The sequence below is a fragment of the Narcine bancroftii genome, chromosome 12, assembly GCF_036971445.1.
Source record: "Narcine bancroftii isolate sNarBan1 chromosome 12, sNarBan1.hap1, whole genome shotgun sequence".
NCBI lineage: Eukaryota > Metazoa > Chordata > Chondrichthyes > Torpediniformes > Narcinidae > Narcine > Narcine bancroftii.
This window is the reverse complement of record NC_091480.1, coordinates 100688660-100706981: the sequence shown is the minus strand read 5'-3', so window position 1 is coordinate 100706981 and position 18322 is coordinate 100688660. Positions and strand designations below refer to the sequence as shown.

Here is an 18322-nt window from a genome sequence, read left to right as displayed (position 1 = left end):
TTGCTTCTGTATTCCCAAATATTGCAGCTCCGAGATGCTATGCTCACATCCAAACATGTTCGCAACCCACTCATGCAACCTCTCCAGATTTTAACCACCGAGTGGTTAAACTGTCTCCCTTCACCTGAGCTCCTCTTGTTGTGAACATCTCTGGCATGCCCAAACCTTTCCCCTCATCAATGTGGTCAACTTTCTATACCTCATTGAAGTACCCCTTCAGTCTTTTCCACTCCAAGATAAACAACCTCTTGTAATGTAATGCATCAGGCATTGTTTCAACACATTACAAAACCTACCCTTAAGGACACCAATTTAGATGAGTATCTAAATTAGTGACAAATTATGCCAAGAGTAACAAGTTAGGATTAATAACGTGTGAGAGTTAAGGATCCTCTAGATCACAACATAATCCATGCAGTTTGTAGACAAACACCTTGGGAACCAATATCAGTGCCTTCAACTTAAATAAAGGCAATTACAAAGAAGGAAGTGTTTTCTGGTGTTGGCTGGGTAAATGAATAAAAAGGGAAAGATCAGAAGATGAGAAGTGGATGGACTTCTTCATATAGGAGATACAATTCACAATTACCTCAATATTTTCCTCAGTGAACTGCTTGGCATGATCAATCTGCTGGAGAGACCCACGGATGGTCAAGTGAAGATGAGAAGACACCTGGCTCATTATACTCAGCAGAAATTTGTCTCAATGAGAAAGAGGGAACAATGAGGAAAAAAAAAGAACCAGCCATGATTAGTATAAGGAGGAAATCAAGAAAAATACCAAAGTAAAGTCTAAAGTGTACACAATGACGAAAGTTAGTGGCAGACCAGGGAACAGAGAGTTGGGAACCAGCAGAGGATTAAAATTAACAAGGGAGAACATTGATCAAAACTATATACTGGCAAGATGCATTTAAAATGAACAACATGGTTTCTATGGATTTATAAAGGAAAAAGTAAATGTAGGACCCCTAAAGAGAAGTTTGAGGCAGAGAAGAGGCCCCAAAGAAGGAAACATTAGCTTCATTTCCATTGCCCTGTGAATGTTTCTAGTACATTTTATGACAGATGTTTCTCAAATTAACATAAAATGCTGCACGTACATCAAGAACCCAAATGAGATTCAGTGAAAGACCTATTACTGTGTTTCTGAAAATAACTGATATTCACATCCTGTGGAGTCTCTCACCTTTGTAGTTGAACTAGCACTTGTAAAGAGCCTGGAACTTCGGCGTGGCGGTACATTACCAGGTGCGTTGGTGGGGGCTGTGCTTGTTGGAAATAGTACCTGTGCTGCACTGAACCAGATCAAGAGAAACAACCATTAAGTTCAACAGCAATTAAGCCGCTCAGGATAGCATTAAAATGGTTCTCTAATTTAGCAAAAACCTTGCTAACGAAATTGTGTTTGGTTCCCAATGCTTGAAAGCACAACACCTCAACCAGAAACAAATGCACAGCTTGGAATGACGGTTGTAATTGTGAACATGGCATAATTATGCCATATAGTGCTTATCGCCGCAACAACTATCGTCCCCGGAACAACTATCGTCCCCGGAACAACTTTCGTCCCCGGAACAACTTTCGTCCCCGGAACAACTTTCGTCCCCGGAACAACTTTCGTCCCCGGAACAACTTTCGTCCCCGGAACAACTTTCGTCCCCGGAACAACTTTCGTCCCCGGAACAACTTTCGTCCCCGGAACAACTTTCGTCCCCGGAACAACTTTCGTCCCCGGAACAACTTTCGTCCCCGGAACAACTTTCGTCCCCGGAACAACTTTCGTCCCCGGAACAACTTTCGTCCCCGGAACAACTTTCGTCCCCGGAACAACTTTCGTCCCCGGAACAACTTTCGTCCCCGGAACAACTTTCGTCCCCGGAACAACTTTCGTCCCCGGAACAACTTTCGCCCCCGGAACAACTTTCGCCCCCGGAACAACTTTCGCCCCCGGAACAACTTTCGCCCCCGGAACAACTTTCGCCCCCGGAACAACTTTCGCCCCCGGAACAACTTTCGCCCCCGGAACAACTTTCGCCCCCGGAACAACTTTCGCCCCCGGAACAACTTTCGCCCCCGGAACAACTTTCGCCCCCGGAACAACTTTCGCCCCCGGAACAACTTTCGCCCCCGGAACAACTTTCGCCCCCGGAACAACTTTCGCCCCCGGAACAACTTTCGCCCCCGGAACAACTTTCGCCCCCGGAACAACTTTCGCCCCCGGAACAACTTTCGCCCCCGGAACAACTTTCGCCCCCGGAACAACTTTCGCCCCCGGAACAACTTTCGCCCCCGGAACAACTTTCGCCCCCGGAACAACTTTCGCCCCCGGAACAACTTTCGCCCCCGGAACAACTTTCGCCCCCGGAACAACTTTCGCCCCCGGAACAACTTTCGCCCCCGGAACAACTTTCGCCCCCGGAACAACTTTCGCCCCCGGAACAACTTTCGCCCCCGGAACAACTTTCGTCCCCGGAACAACTTTAGTCCCTGGAACAACTTTAGTATTGGCACTCAATTGATGGCTCCGAGAAAATGCTCACATTTTGCTGGTGCCAGTTCTGTCAGTTCAGCCAAGGCCAGAGTTCAATGTGCGATTTCAATGAATTAAATTATTATTTCACTTGTACCAAAATACAATGAGAAGCTTGGCTTCCATGCTGTCAGGCACATCAACCCATATTAATGGTATCTCACAAAATAACAATTAACCACAGGTCAAGCGCGGACCAGTTTAAAGTTGTATTCACCAACTTTTGTAATGCCCAGTACAAGTTTACTGTCAGATTATAGCTAGTACAGATAGAAGCTTTTTTTCTTAGCAAGCAGTCTAACATCCAGGCAGCTATGTCAAATGCACAAATTCTGAGTATGGAGCTACAATGGAAAGATCATCAGTACCAAGGAAGGGTAGCATCATAGTATTGTTATGGAGTTCATTCAGGAGCCTGACAGTGGAGGGAAGAAATTGTCTTTAAGCCTTCTCTTTTTTTGGGGGGGAGGAGGGAGAAGAGAGCATGTCTGGAGTGTGATTCAACTAAAGGATTTCATGAGAAATTATTTTATACATGTCCAGGAACTGCATTTCAACCACTCAATCTCACATAGGCCAAGGGGGTTGGTCTCTTCATTTTATTTCCCATTGTTTAGGGTGCCTTATCCAAGAAGAGATAAAATTCAGAGACCAGAGCAAATATAGACTGCGCTGACTCCAGGAATACTGCTGATTTGAGAAGTGACAGAGGGGCATTGTAACAAATGCCTCAGCCCTAAGCACCAGAATCCCAGTTTCAATCCTGACACGTAGTTCTGTTATGTAGTCATATTTTCCAATATCCCTGTGGCTTTCCTCCATAAAGGAATGTTGGTAGGTTAAATGTGGCAACTACAAACTATCTATGATAAGAGGTAAATTACCTGAAGAATCAAAATGAAACTAATGGATGTGCTGAGAGAACAAGTTGCAGAAGCCCAAATGGGATTTTTTTTTTAAATTTTTTTTTTTCACACTATAAACCACATTGATCAAGATACATACATTTTTCTTTTCAAATATATACAGTGTCGTTTTCTACCCCCCCCCTCCCTTCCCACCCTCCCTACCTCCCCTCCCATTCATTTAAAGTTCAGAATCTAAGATACATTAAACCCGTCAAACAATGTTGTCACTCAATAAAAATAAACAAGAAATTCCACTGCCCAAATGGGATTACTGTATTTTCTCTCCTGGAGTGCAACACTGGTCCAAACAATTCAATTGTTATTTTTTTTCCCACCCTGTTTCTTTCCATGAAAATTGAGTAGGCCAAGCAGACAATTTCTTGACTTTGGAGGAATGGGAGCTATAATTGAAACATGCATGCCTTTCTGTTTCCTAGCTGATGAGCCTTGAACTTGGGTTCACAGTCTCAGAACAAGGGGATCGGCCATTTCAGATTGAGATATGGACAAAATTCTTCATACAAATGAAAGTGAATTTTTGAAATTTTCTATCCTGGAGGGCTGTGAAAGTTGAATCAATGTCAATCATTCAAAGATTTCTGGACATGGGAATAGTACAGGAGAGGGGCACAGATGAAGAAAATCAACAACAATATCAACAAGTGCTTGAACAAGCTGGGAAAGGATGAATGGCCAAAAGCAACTGCTATTTCTTTTATTCTTATAAATCCATCACTATATAGCTGCATGCCAACCTGGTCTGTGGGCCTGAAGTCTGTGTCTGAGTCAGAGGAATTGGAGTTACATCACGGCTATTTCCACTTTGCGTGAAGACAGACTTGGTTCCTCCTTGCGTTATGCGTGCTATAGACTTTTGAGTTATGAAGGGAGAAGATACATAAGAATTACATTTTAGTTATAGCTACAGACACAAGCAATATACTTTGCAAAACAAAACATTTTAATTCTCTTCCTCCTTTCATCCAAGAATGATTTAAATTTGCATCTTTACCTTTTTTGTGGGACCCCCTGTGGTGGATGAATCAATTACAGAAGAATTTGTATAGTTTGGCAAAAAGGAACCATCGCCTGGGCTTGGGGTCTCCAAGGGCAAGACTCCAAAGCTGAAAAAAAAAGTAAAATTGAGTCATCATTTGGTTATAGAAGGGCTTCATCTCAATAAGTGCCTGCAACAAGCAAAGCATACCTTACACTGCAACTTCCAATAACAAGCCTTCCCGTCCATCGGCAGGATTACACGACTCAAGCCTTCACTTGCTGAGAACATTGCTCATTGAACAAAGTGATAGATTTTATAAAGCAGGATGAATGGCCAAGGTAGTTTAGCACAACAGAGAGAAGGAAAATAAAATGGGTTGTGATCAATTTCTTAGCACACTTCCAACTATGCCAGACACATGGTTTGAGACACTCAATCGTGGGCAGAATATCACTATCTTCAATTGATGCAGTTTTAGCAGGAGAGGGCAATGTAAAGGGATATGTCAATTGAAGAAAAATAAATTATCTGAAAGATTCAAGGCAACTAATTAAACTCTATATCACTTGACCCAGACATAGATTACTAAAACAACTGCACAAATGAATAGGCTGGTGAAAGCTTATGGGATGTTAACCATCATCAACTATTGCATAGAATACGTGAGCAGGGATGTCATGTAACAATACAAACCACTAGTTAGGCCTCAGCTGGAGTATTGTGTGCACCAAAGGAAAGACATGACTGTGCTAGAGAGAAGGCAAAGGGGATTCACCAGGATGTTACCTGGATTGGAGCATTTCTGTCATGAAAAAGTTGGGACATGAAGCCAAGTAGATGCATGCCAGCCCAAAGAGCTGTGCATTATCCCTAGAATCAACAAGATCAAATACATCTGGAATAAGGCAATAAGAGTGAACACATGAACACAAGAGCATGGTTTAGAGGCAGCGCAATTACAAAAACTTTACCTTGGTGTCAGGGGACTGAGAGCTCCAGGACCACCAAGCAAGCTCCTTCCAGACTTGGGTTTGTTTACTTGCTGCTTGGACAATACTGATGTTGCAGAACCAAGTGGCAGGGCATCAGGAGAAATAACAGATGGATCAATTAATGATACTGAAGAATCTGTCATCATGGAGGAATATTTTGAGTTGGCTGAAGATTCAAGATTTAATCGGTTCAATTCCTACAAAAAAAGGTAGATTTTGAATAACTAGTAGCTGTGTGAGATCAAGTGCCAGAAGGTCTGTTACCGTGCTGCCTCACTAAGGAAAACTGGTCGGGGTAAAGTACAAGTTATCAGTACACAAATAAAGTGGCCTTAGAAGATTGTTAACATGACCACATTTCCACATGTTACTGAATTATCAAACTAAAATGTCTTGGTCTGAAACTAAGTAGTGAAGGGAATGTTTGACTGGATGTTGATCCTGTGGAGTATGGAAGCAGTTGAAGCAGTTTCATTGCCAAGTACATGACGTATAAACCGCAACACTGTGGGCAAGGGGAAAAAGAAATTTAAAAAAAACAAAGTCATGAGAAAGTGTCTGAAGAGACAAAGTTCCACATGACACAAAAGAAATACCAAACACTAAAATGCAATTTAAGGTCAGAAAGGAACCTCCTAAATTACGCATGCTTGATTAGCTGGCCATACAGTTATTTCCATACAGTGACATGCACGTTGAAGACATTGAGTGGAACAATCGGAGGTTATACAGTTGGCAATAAAAAGCAATTTTCCAGACCAATTGCAAGTACTCTGTACCTATCAAACTAGAGTTTGAAAATGCAATCAGGTAGAATGGCAGCAAATAAGATATTTACCAATCATTGCACTGTTAATTAAAAAACAACTTCAGTAGTATTTCCTATTACAAGCTCAATAACATGAACACTTGTGTAATAGAAACAAGATTGGTTGATATTCAATCAACAATAAATAAATTGGGCTTGAACCCAATTAATCTGGGAGGCTGCTTGTGGCAACTCCAGGTGAATAGTTCACGAGTGACAGGGAGGCAGTCATACCCTGCATGCAGGAGGCAGGCAGCAGTGTGACCATCACAAGATGGAATAGGCCATCAGTTCAGGGTATCCGTGGCCATTCCCCTTAAAAACTTGTACTTTTTTCAATACTGTTGAGGGGACAAGCTTACCAGGGATGTTGCAGCAGCCAAGTCTCCAGCACAAGGGTTTGGCTCTGATTCAGAAGGGATGGGGAGAGGAGGAGATCAAGAGTCAATGGCCATTCATTGATTAGGGGGATGAGGCAGGATGGAGTGATGTTGCTAATCACCTGCAGAAGGGAGGATGTGTAGGGATCATCTATCAAGTCATTGTGGGTGGTGGTCAGAAACAAGGCAGCAGCAACCATTCTGTTGGGAATATTCAGTAGGAAATAAAATAGACACTAGGACACCGAGCAGTTAAGGAGTCCAATTTTGCAACGGTGAAAAATAACAGGGTTCTCATGGGAGACTTCTTTCCTTTACATTAGGCCTTTTCAAACTGCGATGTAAAATGGGGTTAACTGGGCAATTTACCCGGTTAGTATCCCAGATCCCAGTTACACAGCAATTAGAAAAGGTCCAACACAGTCAACGTCATTGAAATCCAATCAGTTCCTGGACCTACCACAGAGGTAGTCACGGAACCCAGTTAAACTTACCTAGGTCATATCCACAGGGGATATGAGCAGGAAAATGGCCAACCCACTTATTCCGGTGATGTTGTGTGTGTGTGTGTGTGTGTGTGTGTGTGTGAGAATATATTAAACTGAGAAAAAAAAACCAATGGCTGCATGCATAAACAATTTGGTAAGATCAGCAAAGTAGTTGGTGAGCAAGAGAAAAAACCCATGCCCTGCTGACAGATCTGGCAAAAGCCGAGGAAGATGCTCGATATGGAATTGAAAATTACTTGATTTACAACTTCTACATGCCATGTTAACATACTTCCAACTTAACGTCCTTTTCAAGATATAACCAGTCAATCAGAATGGAACTCTGATGCATGTAGGGGAATAACTGTACAATGTTGGAAAGTGTATGGTCACGCACTTTGGTAGGAGGAATAAAAGTGCAGACTTCTGGGCTGGGGAGAAAATTCAAAATTTGGAGGTGCAAAGGGACTTGGGAGTTCTCATGCAGGATATCCAAAAGGTTAACCTCTAGGCTGAGGCAGTGGTGAAGAAGGCGAATGCAATATTGGTGCTCCTATCTAGAGAAATACCTAGAGCAGGGATGTGATGTTGAGGCTTTACAAGGCACTGGTGAGGTCTCACTTGGGATTACAGGGTACAGTTTGGCACTCTTTATTTAAGAAATGTATACTAGCATTGAAGAGGATTCAGAGAAGATTCACAATATTGATTCCTGGAATTAAGAGATTAGCATATGAAGAACGTTTGACAGCTCTTGGATTGTACTCCTTGGAGTTCAGATTTGGGGGTGGGGGGGGTGGAGGGGCGGACCTTGATGAAAACATTTCAAATATTGAAAACCCTAGACAGAGAAGACTTGACAAAGTTGTTTCCCCATGAGGACAAGAGGACAACCCACTTACAACAGGGATGTGGAGGAATTTCTTTAGCCAGAGAATTTTGAACCTCTGGAATTTGCTCCCTCAGGCAGCTGTGTTGTTGGGTGTATTTAAGGCAAAGATGGATAAGTATTTAAATAGTCAGGTAACAATGGTTCAGAAGGCGGCAGGGGAGCAGGGCTGAGTAGGAGAATGGATTCGTTCATGATGGAATGGCAGAGCTGACTCAATGGGCCGAGTGGCCTCCTTCTGCTCCTATATCTGATGGACTTGTTAAACCAACGCATCGATTTCTGGGTTATGATCACCATCATTGAAAATGATTTTCACTCACCAGAACACCATCAGTTTCCCCTCCAAGCCTCATACCATCTGACTTAGAAGTACATGATTGTTTCTTCACCATCCCTTGAAATTCCCACACCAAAAGCATTAATGATACATCTCAACTGGAAGATCTGTAGCACTCAGTGAAACTGTTTACCAGCCCCTTCATGGTGAATTAAAAGCAGGCAATGAACAATGAGATTAGTCGGCAATGTCAAGATTCGGAAAAATAAATCTATCAAACATTTTGAATCTATTTTGCAAGTCTTTTGCCTCTCAGTGTCTTGATGTTCTTTTCTGAACACATGGATTTTTATTGCACAAAGTTTCGAGGTAAGGTTTTAGGTCTATTTAACCCAGTGGTGTGCGTGTGTGTTCCTTCCACACTCACTGTAGTGCATACACCAGAAGAAAACCAATTTATTTAGCAATATGAAGGGGTAAATTACATCTCACTTGTAACTACATTGTCTTCACAATTTTCACACTACATTGCCTACACTTTTTTGTTTGACTGCAGAATAAAATATGGCTGCAGCACAGCAATGTCCCGGTGGTCTGTCACTATCCCGAGCAGTCACCTGATGGATAGCGCAAGTTGAGCAATACAGGCTGAGTCTGCCAGAAACTTTTGGACCGCCCCCTTTTTTCTCACCATCACCAGCAGGGCCAGCACTGCCCACTTTGGGAATGACTGATTTAACCCAACTTTTATTCTTCAATTCTGCTCCACCTAAAATAAACACCAGTGCTTGGTATGTTATTTTTAGGGATTTTGCTAACTCATGGGTTAGGGTTAGGATTAGTTATACGTTAGCTATATATGCCCAGATTGCTTCCCTCCTCGATCCCAATTACACAGGACAACAGGACGAACAGCACTGAAGAGAGAACAGCAGAGACAAGAGACAAAACTAGGAGGACGGATACATTTTATTGGGAAGAATGACAAAAAGGGTAATTGTAACAAAACACATGGAATAGAAAAACTCCACTGTAATGTGCAGCCTTGAGGAGATTGAGAAAGCAAATTTAAAAGCATTAAAGCTTGTACAGTATTCAGTTTACCAAAGCCAGAACGGTTATTGCAACTCTGTTATAGCACCAGTGACCTGGGGTCGAATCCGGCACTATCTATAAGAAGTTTGTACATTCTCTTGTGTCTGCGTGGGTTTCCTCTGGGTGCTCCGGTTTCCTCCCACCCGTCAAAATGTACAGGTAGTCGTAGGTTAATTGGGTGTATTTGGGCAGCATGGGCTTGAGGGCCAGAAGGGCCTGTTATCGTGCTGTATGTCTGAATTAAAAAATTAAAATATTTTAAAAGATATGGTCATGACGAATTTTTCAAACATTGATCACACGGAGTGCAAACATTAGGAAGCAAAAGCAGACCATTTCATACTAATGCTACAAGACTGAGCAATACTTCACAATCACCTGTCTGTATTAAATTTTCCTTCACTTTCAACATTTAGAAATGCACCTGAATAACTACAAATATAAATTTAGAAGAACACAGGCAGCAAGATCCTACAAATGGCAATGTCGTGCATTTTGCTGTCAAGCAGGAAACAGTTCAGCTCTGCTCTTCAAAAAGTTCCACAAGACTCCACAATTCATTCCATAGAGATATTTGAACATCACATTGTAAACCTCTCCAGCGTTATCTCAGTACTCTGATGCTTTGTGCAAATTGGAGGAACAACATCTTGGATTCTGTCTGGACACTCTCCAAACTGATGACATTAACATTAATTACTGTTAGCCCCCTCTTCAGAGACTCTCCATTTCCCTATCTCTCTGTCTCCTTTCCTTCTCCTATCAGAGTTCCCCCTCTCCAACTTAGCATTTTTTCCCCCCGCTTCTACCCTCCCACCAGGATCATTCTATGACCTCTTACCTATTAGCCTGCCCCTTCCTCTTCTTGCCTCCTTCCCCCCAGCCTACCTGCTTTACTGATACTGACCAAGGAGTCAGGCCTAAAATGTTGATTATCCTTCACTTCCTATGGAAGCTGCACGATCTGCTGAAATTCACCAGCACATTTGTGTTCTTCCCAGAATAGGTGTCAAAGTTTCTCATTTTACTTCAAACCATAATGTTAAGGGAGCATGACAACAAAATCTCTCTCAAATATCCAAGCCCACTACGATGATGAAGTTTACCATTTCCTCACTTGTTAACATTCACTCGGAAGAAGAGCAAGGATTTGAAACAGAACAGATGAGCTTTAATGATGAAGTTGCAGCTGTTTCAAAGAATGAATGAAATTAAACTCACAATAGTGTCTTGTGGTGTTTCCATTAGAACAGTGTCGGGTTGTCTGTGTTGAACACCATGATTTAAAACCAATGGCATACATACAGTTGGTTGATAACTATTAAAATTCTGAAGAGATGTTAATCTAAACGTCTGTTCAGGATCTGGTTTTTCACCTAAAAAGGAAAAAGTGAAGACAAAATTCAATTTTTAACTTTCCCCCACCCCCAAAAAAAAAATTGAAGAAAATAACAGGTTATCTGCTTACCGATTTCACACAAAGATTCAAAAGGGGACCAAAGAAAGGGATTTAGACTAAGGCTTTTTTGGTAACAGTCTGCTCCTTTGGCCATTCGATCTGTTTTACTGCAAATAAAAAATTTTGCAATAGTGAGATAACAACACCTGATGAATGGAATAATCACACTCATAATTGAAATAGATTTTCTTGTTCAAATCATCACAATTAAAATTGTAGACTGTCACTATAAATCAGTCGTAGAGATCCAGGCAGATTTTTTCAACCCTTTTCCACAAGAACACGGTAATTTTCTGCATGCAACAAGAACAACAGCAGGGAAGGAACCAACAAATTCTGCAGAAATGGACTGAAACTAACACCATAATCACAACTTTGCTAGCAATTTAGGGCTTTCATAACAAAGCAGCATAGAGAAGTTATTGGCTAGCTACTTTGGTTTGATGCAATAATATGTCCCAAACTATTATTTTTATTTGAGAAACACAAACTTTTCACATGCTGGAATTTTCAGGTCAGCAGATCAAGCAGCATCCATGGAGAGAGATTTCAGGTCCGGATTCTCTAATTAAGACTAAAAAGTAGGGAGAGGAGATATCAAGAATAGAAAGATGGGAATGGCTGGGAAGGGAGCAAAAGGTATTTGGGTACAGCAAAAGTATCACTAGTGAAAGATCTGGAAAGAAACATTTCCATCAGACAGATGCAGCATGGATGGATTCAGGAAGGGAACGTCATGTTTAATGAGTTTCCTGGAGTTCTTTGAGGATATAATGAGCCCAATGGGTAGAGGGGAACAAGTGGATGGTGTGCACTTTGATTTCCAGAAGATGTTCCATAAAGACTTCCACATCAGATCAGGGTAAATTGACTCAAAGGTAATACATTAGCATGGATAGAGGATTGGTTAAACAATAAAAGATTAGAATAAATAGGCATTTCTTTGGTTGCTAATCAGTATTAATGAAGTTCAAATCCAGCACTGTCTGTAAGGAGTTTGTATGTTCTCCCCATGTCTGCATGGGTTTCCTCCTACCATTCAAAAACATAAGAGAGTTGTAGGTCAATTGGGAGTAATTGCATGACATGGGCTCATGGATCAAAAAGGGCCTGTTACCGTGCTGCGTTAATTTAACTTAATTTTTTTTCAATAAAATTTTGCGTGCACATTTTTGCAATCTGATAAAGTTTTTTCCAAAGACAATTGTTAAGGGCAGAACCACCTGGAAGGTGAAAGCACACGAGAACTGGGGATTTGGCGCACTGGATTCAAAACTGGCTTCATGGAATGAGGCAGCGCGTCATATGCTTCTCCGTTTGGAGGTCTGTAACCAGTGGTGTGCTGTAGGGATTGATACAGTGTCCACTTTTACTTGTCATCTATATTAACAAGTTTGATGGCAATGCAGCGAACTTGGTAAAGAATTTTTTAAAAAATTAAATTTAGACATACAGCACAGTAACAGGCCATTTCGCCCCAGGAGCCCGTGCCTCCCAATTAATCTACAACCCCCAGTACGTTTTGAACGGAAGGAAGAAACCAAAGCCCTTGGGGAAAACTTACACAGACATAGGGAGAGTGAATCAACACCTTGCAAACAGCGCGGGATTCAAACCCAGATCCCAACTGCTGGCGCTGTATCGGTGTTTTGCTAACCGCTACACCAACCATGATGAAGATGACATCAAAATTTATGACACAATGGACAGTAAAGAAGGACATTAAATTTTATAACAGGATGTAGATCAGTTAGATGTGTGGCCAAGGATAGGCAAATGGAATTTAACACATGGATGAGGGATGCCCTTGGGGAAGACTTGGTAAATGGCAGCGCCCTGGAGAGTATGGTAAAACAAAGAGACGTTGGGGTACACTGGAAAGGTGGATAAGGCGGTGAAGGCAGCATTTAGTACATTGGCCTTCATTGGGTAGAGCCAGAACACAAAACTAAGGACCTCATGATTCAGTGTTCAAGGTGTTGGCGAGTTCACACTTCAAGTACTGTGTGCAGTTCTGATCACCCAGACGTAGGAAGGACATAAATAAACTAGACAGAGTGTCGAGATGATTCACCAGGATGTTGTCAGGACTGGAAGGGTTGAGAGGTTAGACAGGGTGGATCTTTATTCCCTCAAGTGAAAAAGGTCAAGGGGTGATCTCACAGGTTTATATCATGAAGGGCATGGATGAAGTGAATGCTCACATAAATTTAATTTTAAAAAGTTAAAAATTATTTTTCCCCCAGAACAGACAATTCTGGAAATAGATGGCATTGGTTTAAAGCAAGATGGGGGTGGTAGGAAGAAGAGAATATATAAGAGGGAACTTATTTCACCCAGATAATGGCCTACTCATGGAATGAACTGACAGAGGGACTGTAGAAGGAGACACAACAACACAAAAAAGACATTTGGCCAAATCTGAATGAAATGACTAGCCCAGAATCCCAACATGGTCAGTAGGGATAAGGAGGGCCAAAGGGCCTATTCAGTATGTCTGTAACTGGAAATCAAGTTAGTTTGTCATTAAATGACTGTGGTCGAGTAAATTATTTAACTCATTGACGTGACTAATGGGCCAATCAAAGCAGATTCTGCCAAGGGCATATTGTTAATTTAAATACAGCAAGCAAAAGGCCAATTATTCAAATATATCTCAATTCGGAGTACAGTCCCTGTTCTATGAGCTACACTGTATTTATCTTCATCAATACTGCATTTGTCCAATTAACTTTGTTTTTGTGGCAGAGGGAAAATTTATCAGCTTGTACCAATTATTTTAAAAACTTGGGCAGTCTGAAGCTGTCACATAGGATGTTTCAACAAAGTTTACAATTGATTAAAAGATCTGCAATGTAAAAAAAAAAAAAATCCTCTCCCTCAACAGTGAACCAGTGTACTTCTGGGATGAAGTTGAACTTGTACCAAAACAAGACAGGTTGAAGTTTGAAATTGAACATCAGACTCTTCATCATCAAAATCCTTGGAAATGGAAATTCTCAGAGCATATACGGGAAACAAATACCAGCTGTACTGCAAATTAGCCCATTTGCTGCACAACATTCTTCAATATTCACCAATAACCGTTACTTTGAAATTCCAAAAAGACCAGCAAATTAAATTCCAATTATTTAGTCTCGCTGTCAGGTTAAGAGCACAAGAATGAAAGTCGGAGTCAATCGTTCATCCTCTTGTCCTTGCCCCACATTTTGGCCATCAGTGGACTATTGCCTCACTTTCTTGCACCATTCCTTTATTCATTGAATAACCCAAATGTCTCTTCATATGTCCTGAATCAGAGTCTTGACCCAAAATGTCGACTAGCCTTTTGCCTCTTAAGATGCTGCGTGAACTACTGACTTTCTCTAAGTTTTTGTTCTCCATTACAACACATGCAATTTTTTTTTGTCTCCCCAAGTAATAGACATTATTTTGAATTTTAAATTTACTTAATGCACTGAATTAAAATTCCCCAGTTGAAAATGGTAGGATTGGAACTTGGTCACCTCAATCTCGACCTTTGGGATGCAGATGCAGTGAAGTTAACATTATAGCACCATGCTCCAATTTAATATGCCTCTTATCTTTTCAAAAAAAATTGGCAACACGAAGTTACGCTGAACGATGCAATACACAAACATGCTGGAGAAACTCAGAAGGTCATGCAGCAGCCACAGGAAGTAAAGGTAATCAATGTTTTGGGCCTGAGCCCTTCCATCAGGAATTTGGAAAAGCACCTGAATAAAAAGCTGTGGGGGGGGGGGGGGGGAAAGGAGAGAGGAGGGAGGAAAAGAAAGGAGGGAGAGGTGAAAGATGAATACAGGTGGGAGGGTAGAATAGAAGGGCACTGCGAAGTGATAGGGATAGAGGGCTAAGAAAAACAGCTCTCTGATAGCAGAAAGAGAAGGAAGTGGCAAGTTGGAGAAAAGACAAAGGGAGAGGGAAATTGAGAAGTCAATACTAATGTCATCTGGGTGGAGACAGCAGAGTCAGAATACAAGGTGTTGTTCCTCCAGTTTGTTTGTGGCCTCATTTTGACAGAACACAATGCCATGGATAGACATGCCAGTGCAGCAATGTGTGTGAAATTAAAATGCTTGGCCACAGGAAAGTTATCATTGTTGCTGTGAACAGTGAAGGAACTCAACAAAATTATCCCCCAGTATGTTTCATCTCCATGACAAACAGTAGGCTGCATCGGGAGTACTGAATGCAGTAAGTGACTCTTAGAGATTCGCAGGTGAAATGTCACTTCACTTGGACCCCAAATAGTGGTGAGGGAGAAGATGCAAGTGTTGCACTTTCTGCAATCACAGGGAATAGATACCAAGGGGCTGATTGGTGGGAAGGGATGAGTTGATGAGGGTGCGGTCTCAACAGAAAGTGGAGGGGAGGGGAGGGAAAAATGTGTGTGATGGTAGAATCCCATTGTAGATGGGAAAATTGCAGAGAATAAAATGTTGGATGAGGAGGCTGGGTGGCTGGTAGGTGAGGACAAGGAGAACCATGTCCTTGTTGCATCTACAACAGAGGGGGCCCAGGGAGATGTGCAGAAAATGGAGAATATGTGGGTGAGGGCTGAGTTAATGGCAGTAGAGGGAAAGCCATGTTTTCTGAAGAAAGAGGACATCTCAGCCTAGGGAAATCCTCACCCTGATCTGAAATTCACTTGGTCCATCTCTGGCAACTCCCTTCCCTTTCTCAATCTCTGTTATCATTATTGGAGACAAACTATTTTTAGACTCCACTATCTCGCATAGTTACTTTGACGACACCTTTTCCCATCCTGTATCATCTAAGGATTCTATTCCTTTCTCCAAATTCCTCCATAACCTCATGTACTGTCAAATCAAGCCCACCTGCAAAATGAAGGAACAGCACCTTCTATTCCATCTTGATAATCTCCAAGCAGACAGCATTAATATCAATTTCTCTGATTTCTGTTAACCCTTTTGCCCAGTCTCTTTTTCCCTATCCTGGTCTCCTTTCCTCTCACTCCCCACCTCCTCCCTTCCTTTTCCTATAAGAGAGTGACACTTCTTAGTCCTCTGTCCTCTCCCCCCCCACAATTATCAGTTTCTTATTATTCTTCTCTTCCATCTGTATCCACCTGTTACCTCTTATCTGTTAGCCTGTGCTTCTCCATCTTCCTCTTTCCCTCACCAATCATTTTATTCGGGTATCTACCCGATTTTCCAAATTCCTGATGAATTGCTCAGGCCTATGGATTCTGTGTGACCAGCTCAGTTTCTCCAGCTCATTTGTGGAGTGCATCTGTACATTTTCTTATTTAACCCCATTAAGATGGGCTATATCTTGTCAGCGAGACTTTCAGGATCTTAAATTCGTCCTTGATTTCCAGGTCAAAAGCAGTCAATATTTACAATCCAATACAGACTTACCAGTATACATGTCCTAATAAAGACAATGTAAAACAAGCAGAATCTCCAAACTCTGTAACAATGTCATCATGGCTTTTCGGTTTGTTTAGTATTCCACCAGCTAAAATCTGTTCTCCCTCAGCTAATCTGGAGAAACAAGAAGCAGTTATTTTTTGAGCCCACACTCTTCTTCAGGCCCAAAACGTTGATCATCTATCTTTACCTCCTATGGACCATGCCATTTTTGGGTTTTTACTGCAATCACAGTGTCTGCAGACTTAAAAATAGTTTTCTTTATGGGCTTCAAGTTATTTCATTGCCCGACTTCCAATTGATTAATGAAAATCCAGCCCACAAATCATTTTATTGAGAAACAATAACCTACCTGCACGGTCTTTTCTTTTACAGACTGCACAACCAGCCATCACCCACTTTAAGCACAACAAAAACATGCATCCTCCTTCAATAATTTAGGTTAAAAAGCAAAATAAATCAGAACATTTACAGTAAACTCAGGTTTTATTTTAGGGAATTAACTTTTAGTGCTTGGTTCCACTGCCAAAACCCACTGAATACAAATGAACTGGTCAATTACCTCTACTGTAACATGTCATACAAACCCTCCTCAATTAACAAAAATGAACATCTGTCTGGTCAATTCAACCAGAGAATGGCACACCAGGTCAAGGTTAAAATAGACTGGATCAAAGCTTACTGAAAGAATGACAAGTAACCTTTTCCAAGATAACTTGAAGGGCAAAGAATAATTATCTTTCAGAACTGGAGATTGCTCCATCATTCCTTGTCACAAGATTGGCAGAAATAGCTAAGTCAAGGCAAGAAATTCCAACTTCTAGGTCCACATGAAGCAAACATTCAATGCAGCAAGAACAGAAAAATTAAAGTCAGCAAAATTCCAATGCCCCTTATTAGACAAACTAACAGTGTTTGAATGACAAAATTGAGATTTAAATATTAATATGATATTTCAACACCTTTGAAAGACATAACAAAATTCCAAAAAAAAAGTCTTTCAAAAGAAAGGCAGCACTGCCTGAGGAGAATCTGGGAGTGGGGAAGGGGCGGGGAGAGAAAGAGAGAAAATTCTCTTTTGCTTCTCTTTCTCTGACTGACTGTGAGGGGCATCAGGCAATTTCTTTTTGATGGCGAATCTTTGTCTGTCTTACAGTAGACTAAAGGAAATTTTGTGTAATATTACATTTTCTGTTTTATTACACAACAATTAAAGAATCTTGAATTCATGCTTACACATTCCATATGGTGGTGGTGCAATTTCATCCATTCGCCTGACCCATAGCAATTTCTGGGCAACCTGCCAAGAATATTACCTTGATTTGAGGTGATCAAGCCACATCTGGACAATCAGTCAACCATGTTATGTCAGACATCCCTAAAAAACCTCACTATTCTCAATGGAACAGGGAACCAAGTAAGTGAAGTAACTGCTTCCATCTGAAGGGGAATGGAGTTCCAAAACAAGGATCGCACATTCACTGCTGTCGAGAATTGGATGCAAGAATATGCAAACTTTTACTTACTTGCTGATATCTACACAACATCTGGCAAGAAGATATTTGCACTGAGGGGTCGTGCAACTATGAGTTTTCAAAAGCCGGTAAGCTTTGTATGCTTTCCCTGAGCGATAGTAACAAGTTGCCAAGAGAAACAGAGCCTCTTCAGAACAAACTGCAGAAAAAAAAAAGCCATTTTCACAATTGCTGGAAACAAAATTACAATCACAAGATGATGAAGATGAGAAAAAGTATTTTACCTTTTATGGACACCATTTAAAAACCCTGCTAGATAGAATCATATAGCTTTTTGGTGAACACACCTACAGGAGCTAATGGCAAGTTTTTAATTCTCAATATAGGATTAAAAATGTGGTGCTGCAAGAGCTGCTGTAACGGTAAATCCGCCACTGGTGTGGACCTGGGAGAGCGAGAAAAGAATGCTTCTCTGTGGATACTGTCTGGTCATTACACCGACACCCTCATACAGATTTTAAACTGCATGTAGAAGCAGTCAGCAAAGCATTACTTTGTTTAAAACAAATGGCCATACCCAAGATGGCACCACTCATGCTTG

The 18322-nt window shown here is 41.4% G+C and overlaps 1 protein-coding gene across 1 annotated transcript in view; it reads right to left on the bottom strand.

Moving 5' to 3' along the window:
- Positions 1–18322, bottom strand: part of cdc27 (cell division cycle 27) — an 83089-nt gene that overhangs the window by 50380 nt on the left and 14387 nt on the right. The window contains exons 3-10 of the mRNA XM_069905237.1: positions 17773–17920; positions 16235–16360; positions 10842–10939; positions 10595–10749; positions 5413–5630; positions 4454–4565; positions 4197–4312; positions 1190–1298 (exon numbers count right to left, since the gene is read on the bottom strand). Of these exons, the coding sequence (XP_069761338.1) occupies positions 1190–1298; positions 4197–4312; positions 4454–4565; positions 5413–5630; positions 10595–10749; positions 10842–10939; positions 16235–16360; positions 17773–17920 (1082 nt within the window). The remainder of the gene's footprint in view (positions 1–1189; positions 1299–4196; positions 4313–4453; positions 4566–5412; positions 5631–10594; positions 10750–10841; positions 10940–16234; positions 16361–17772; positions 17921–18322) is intronic.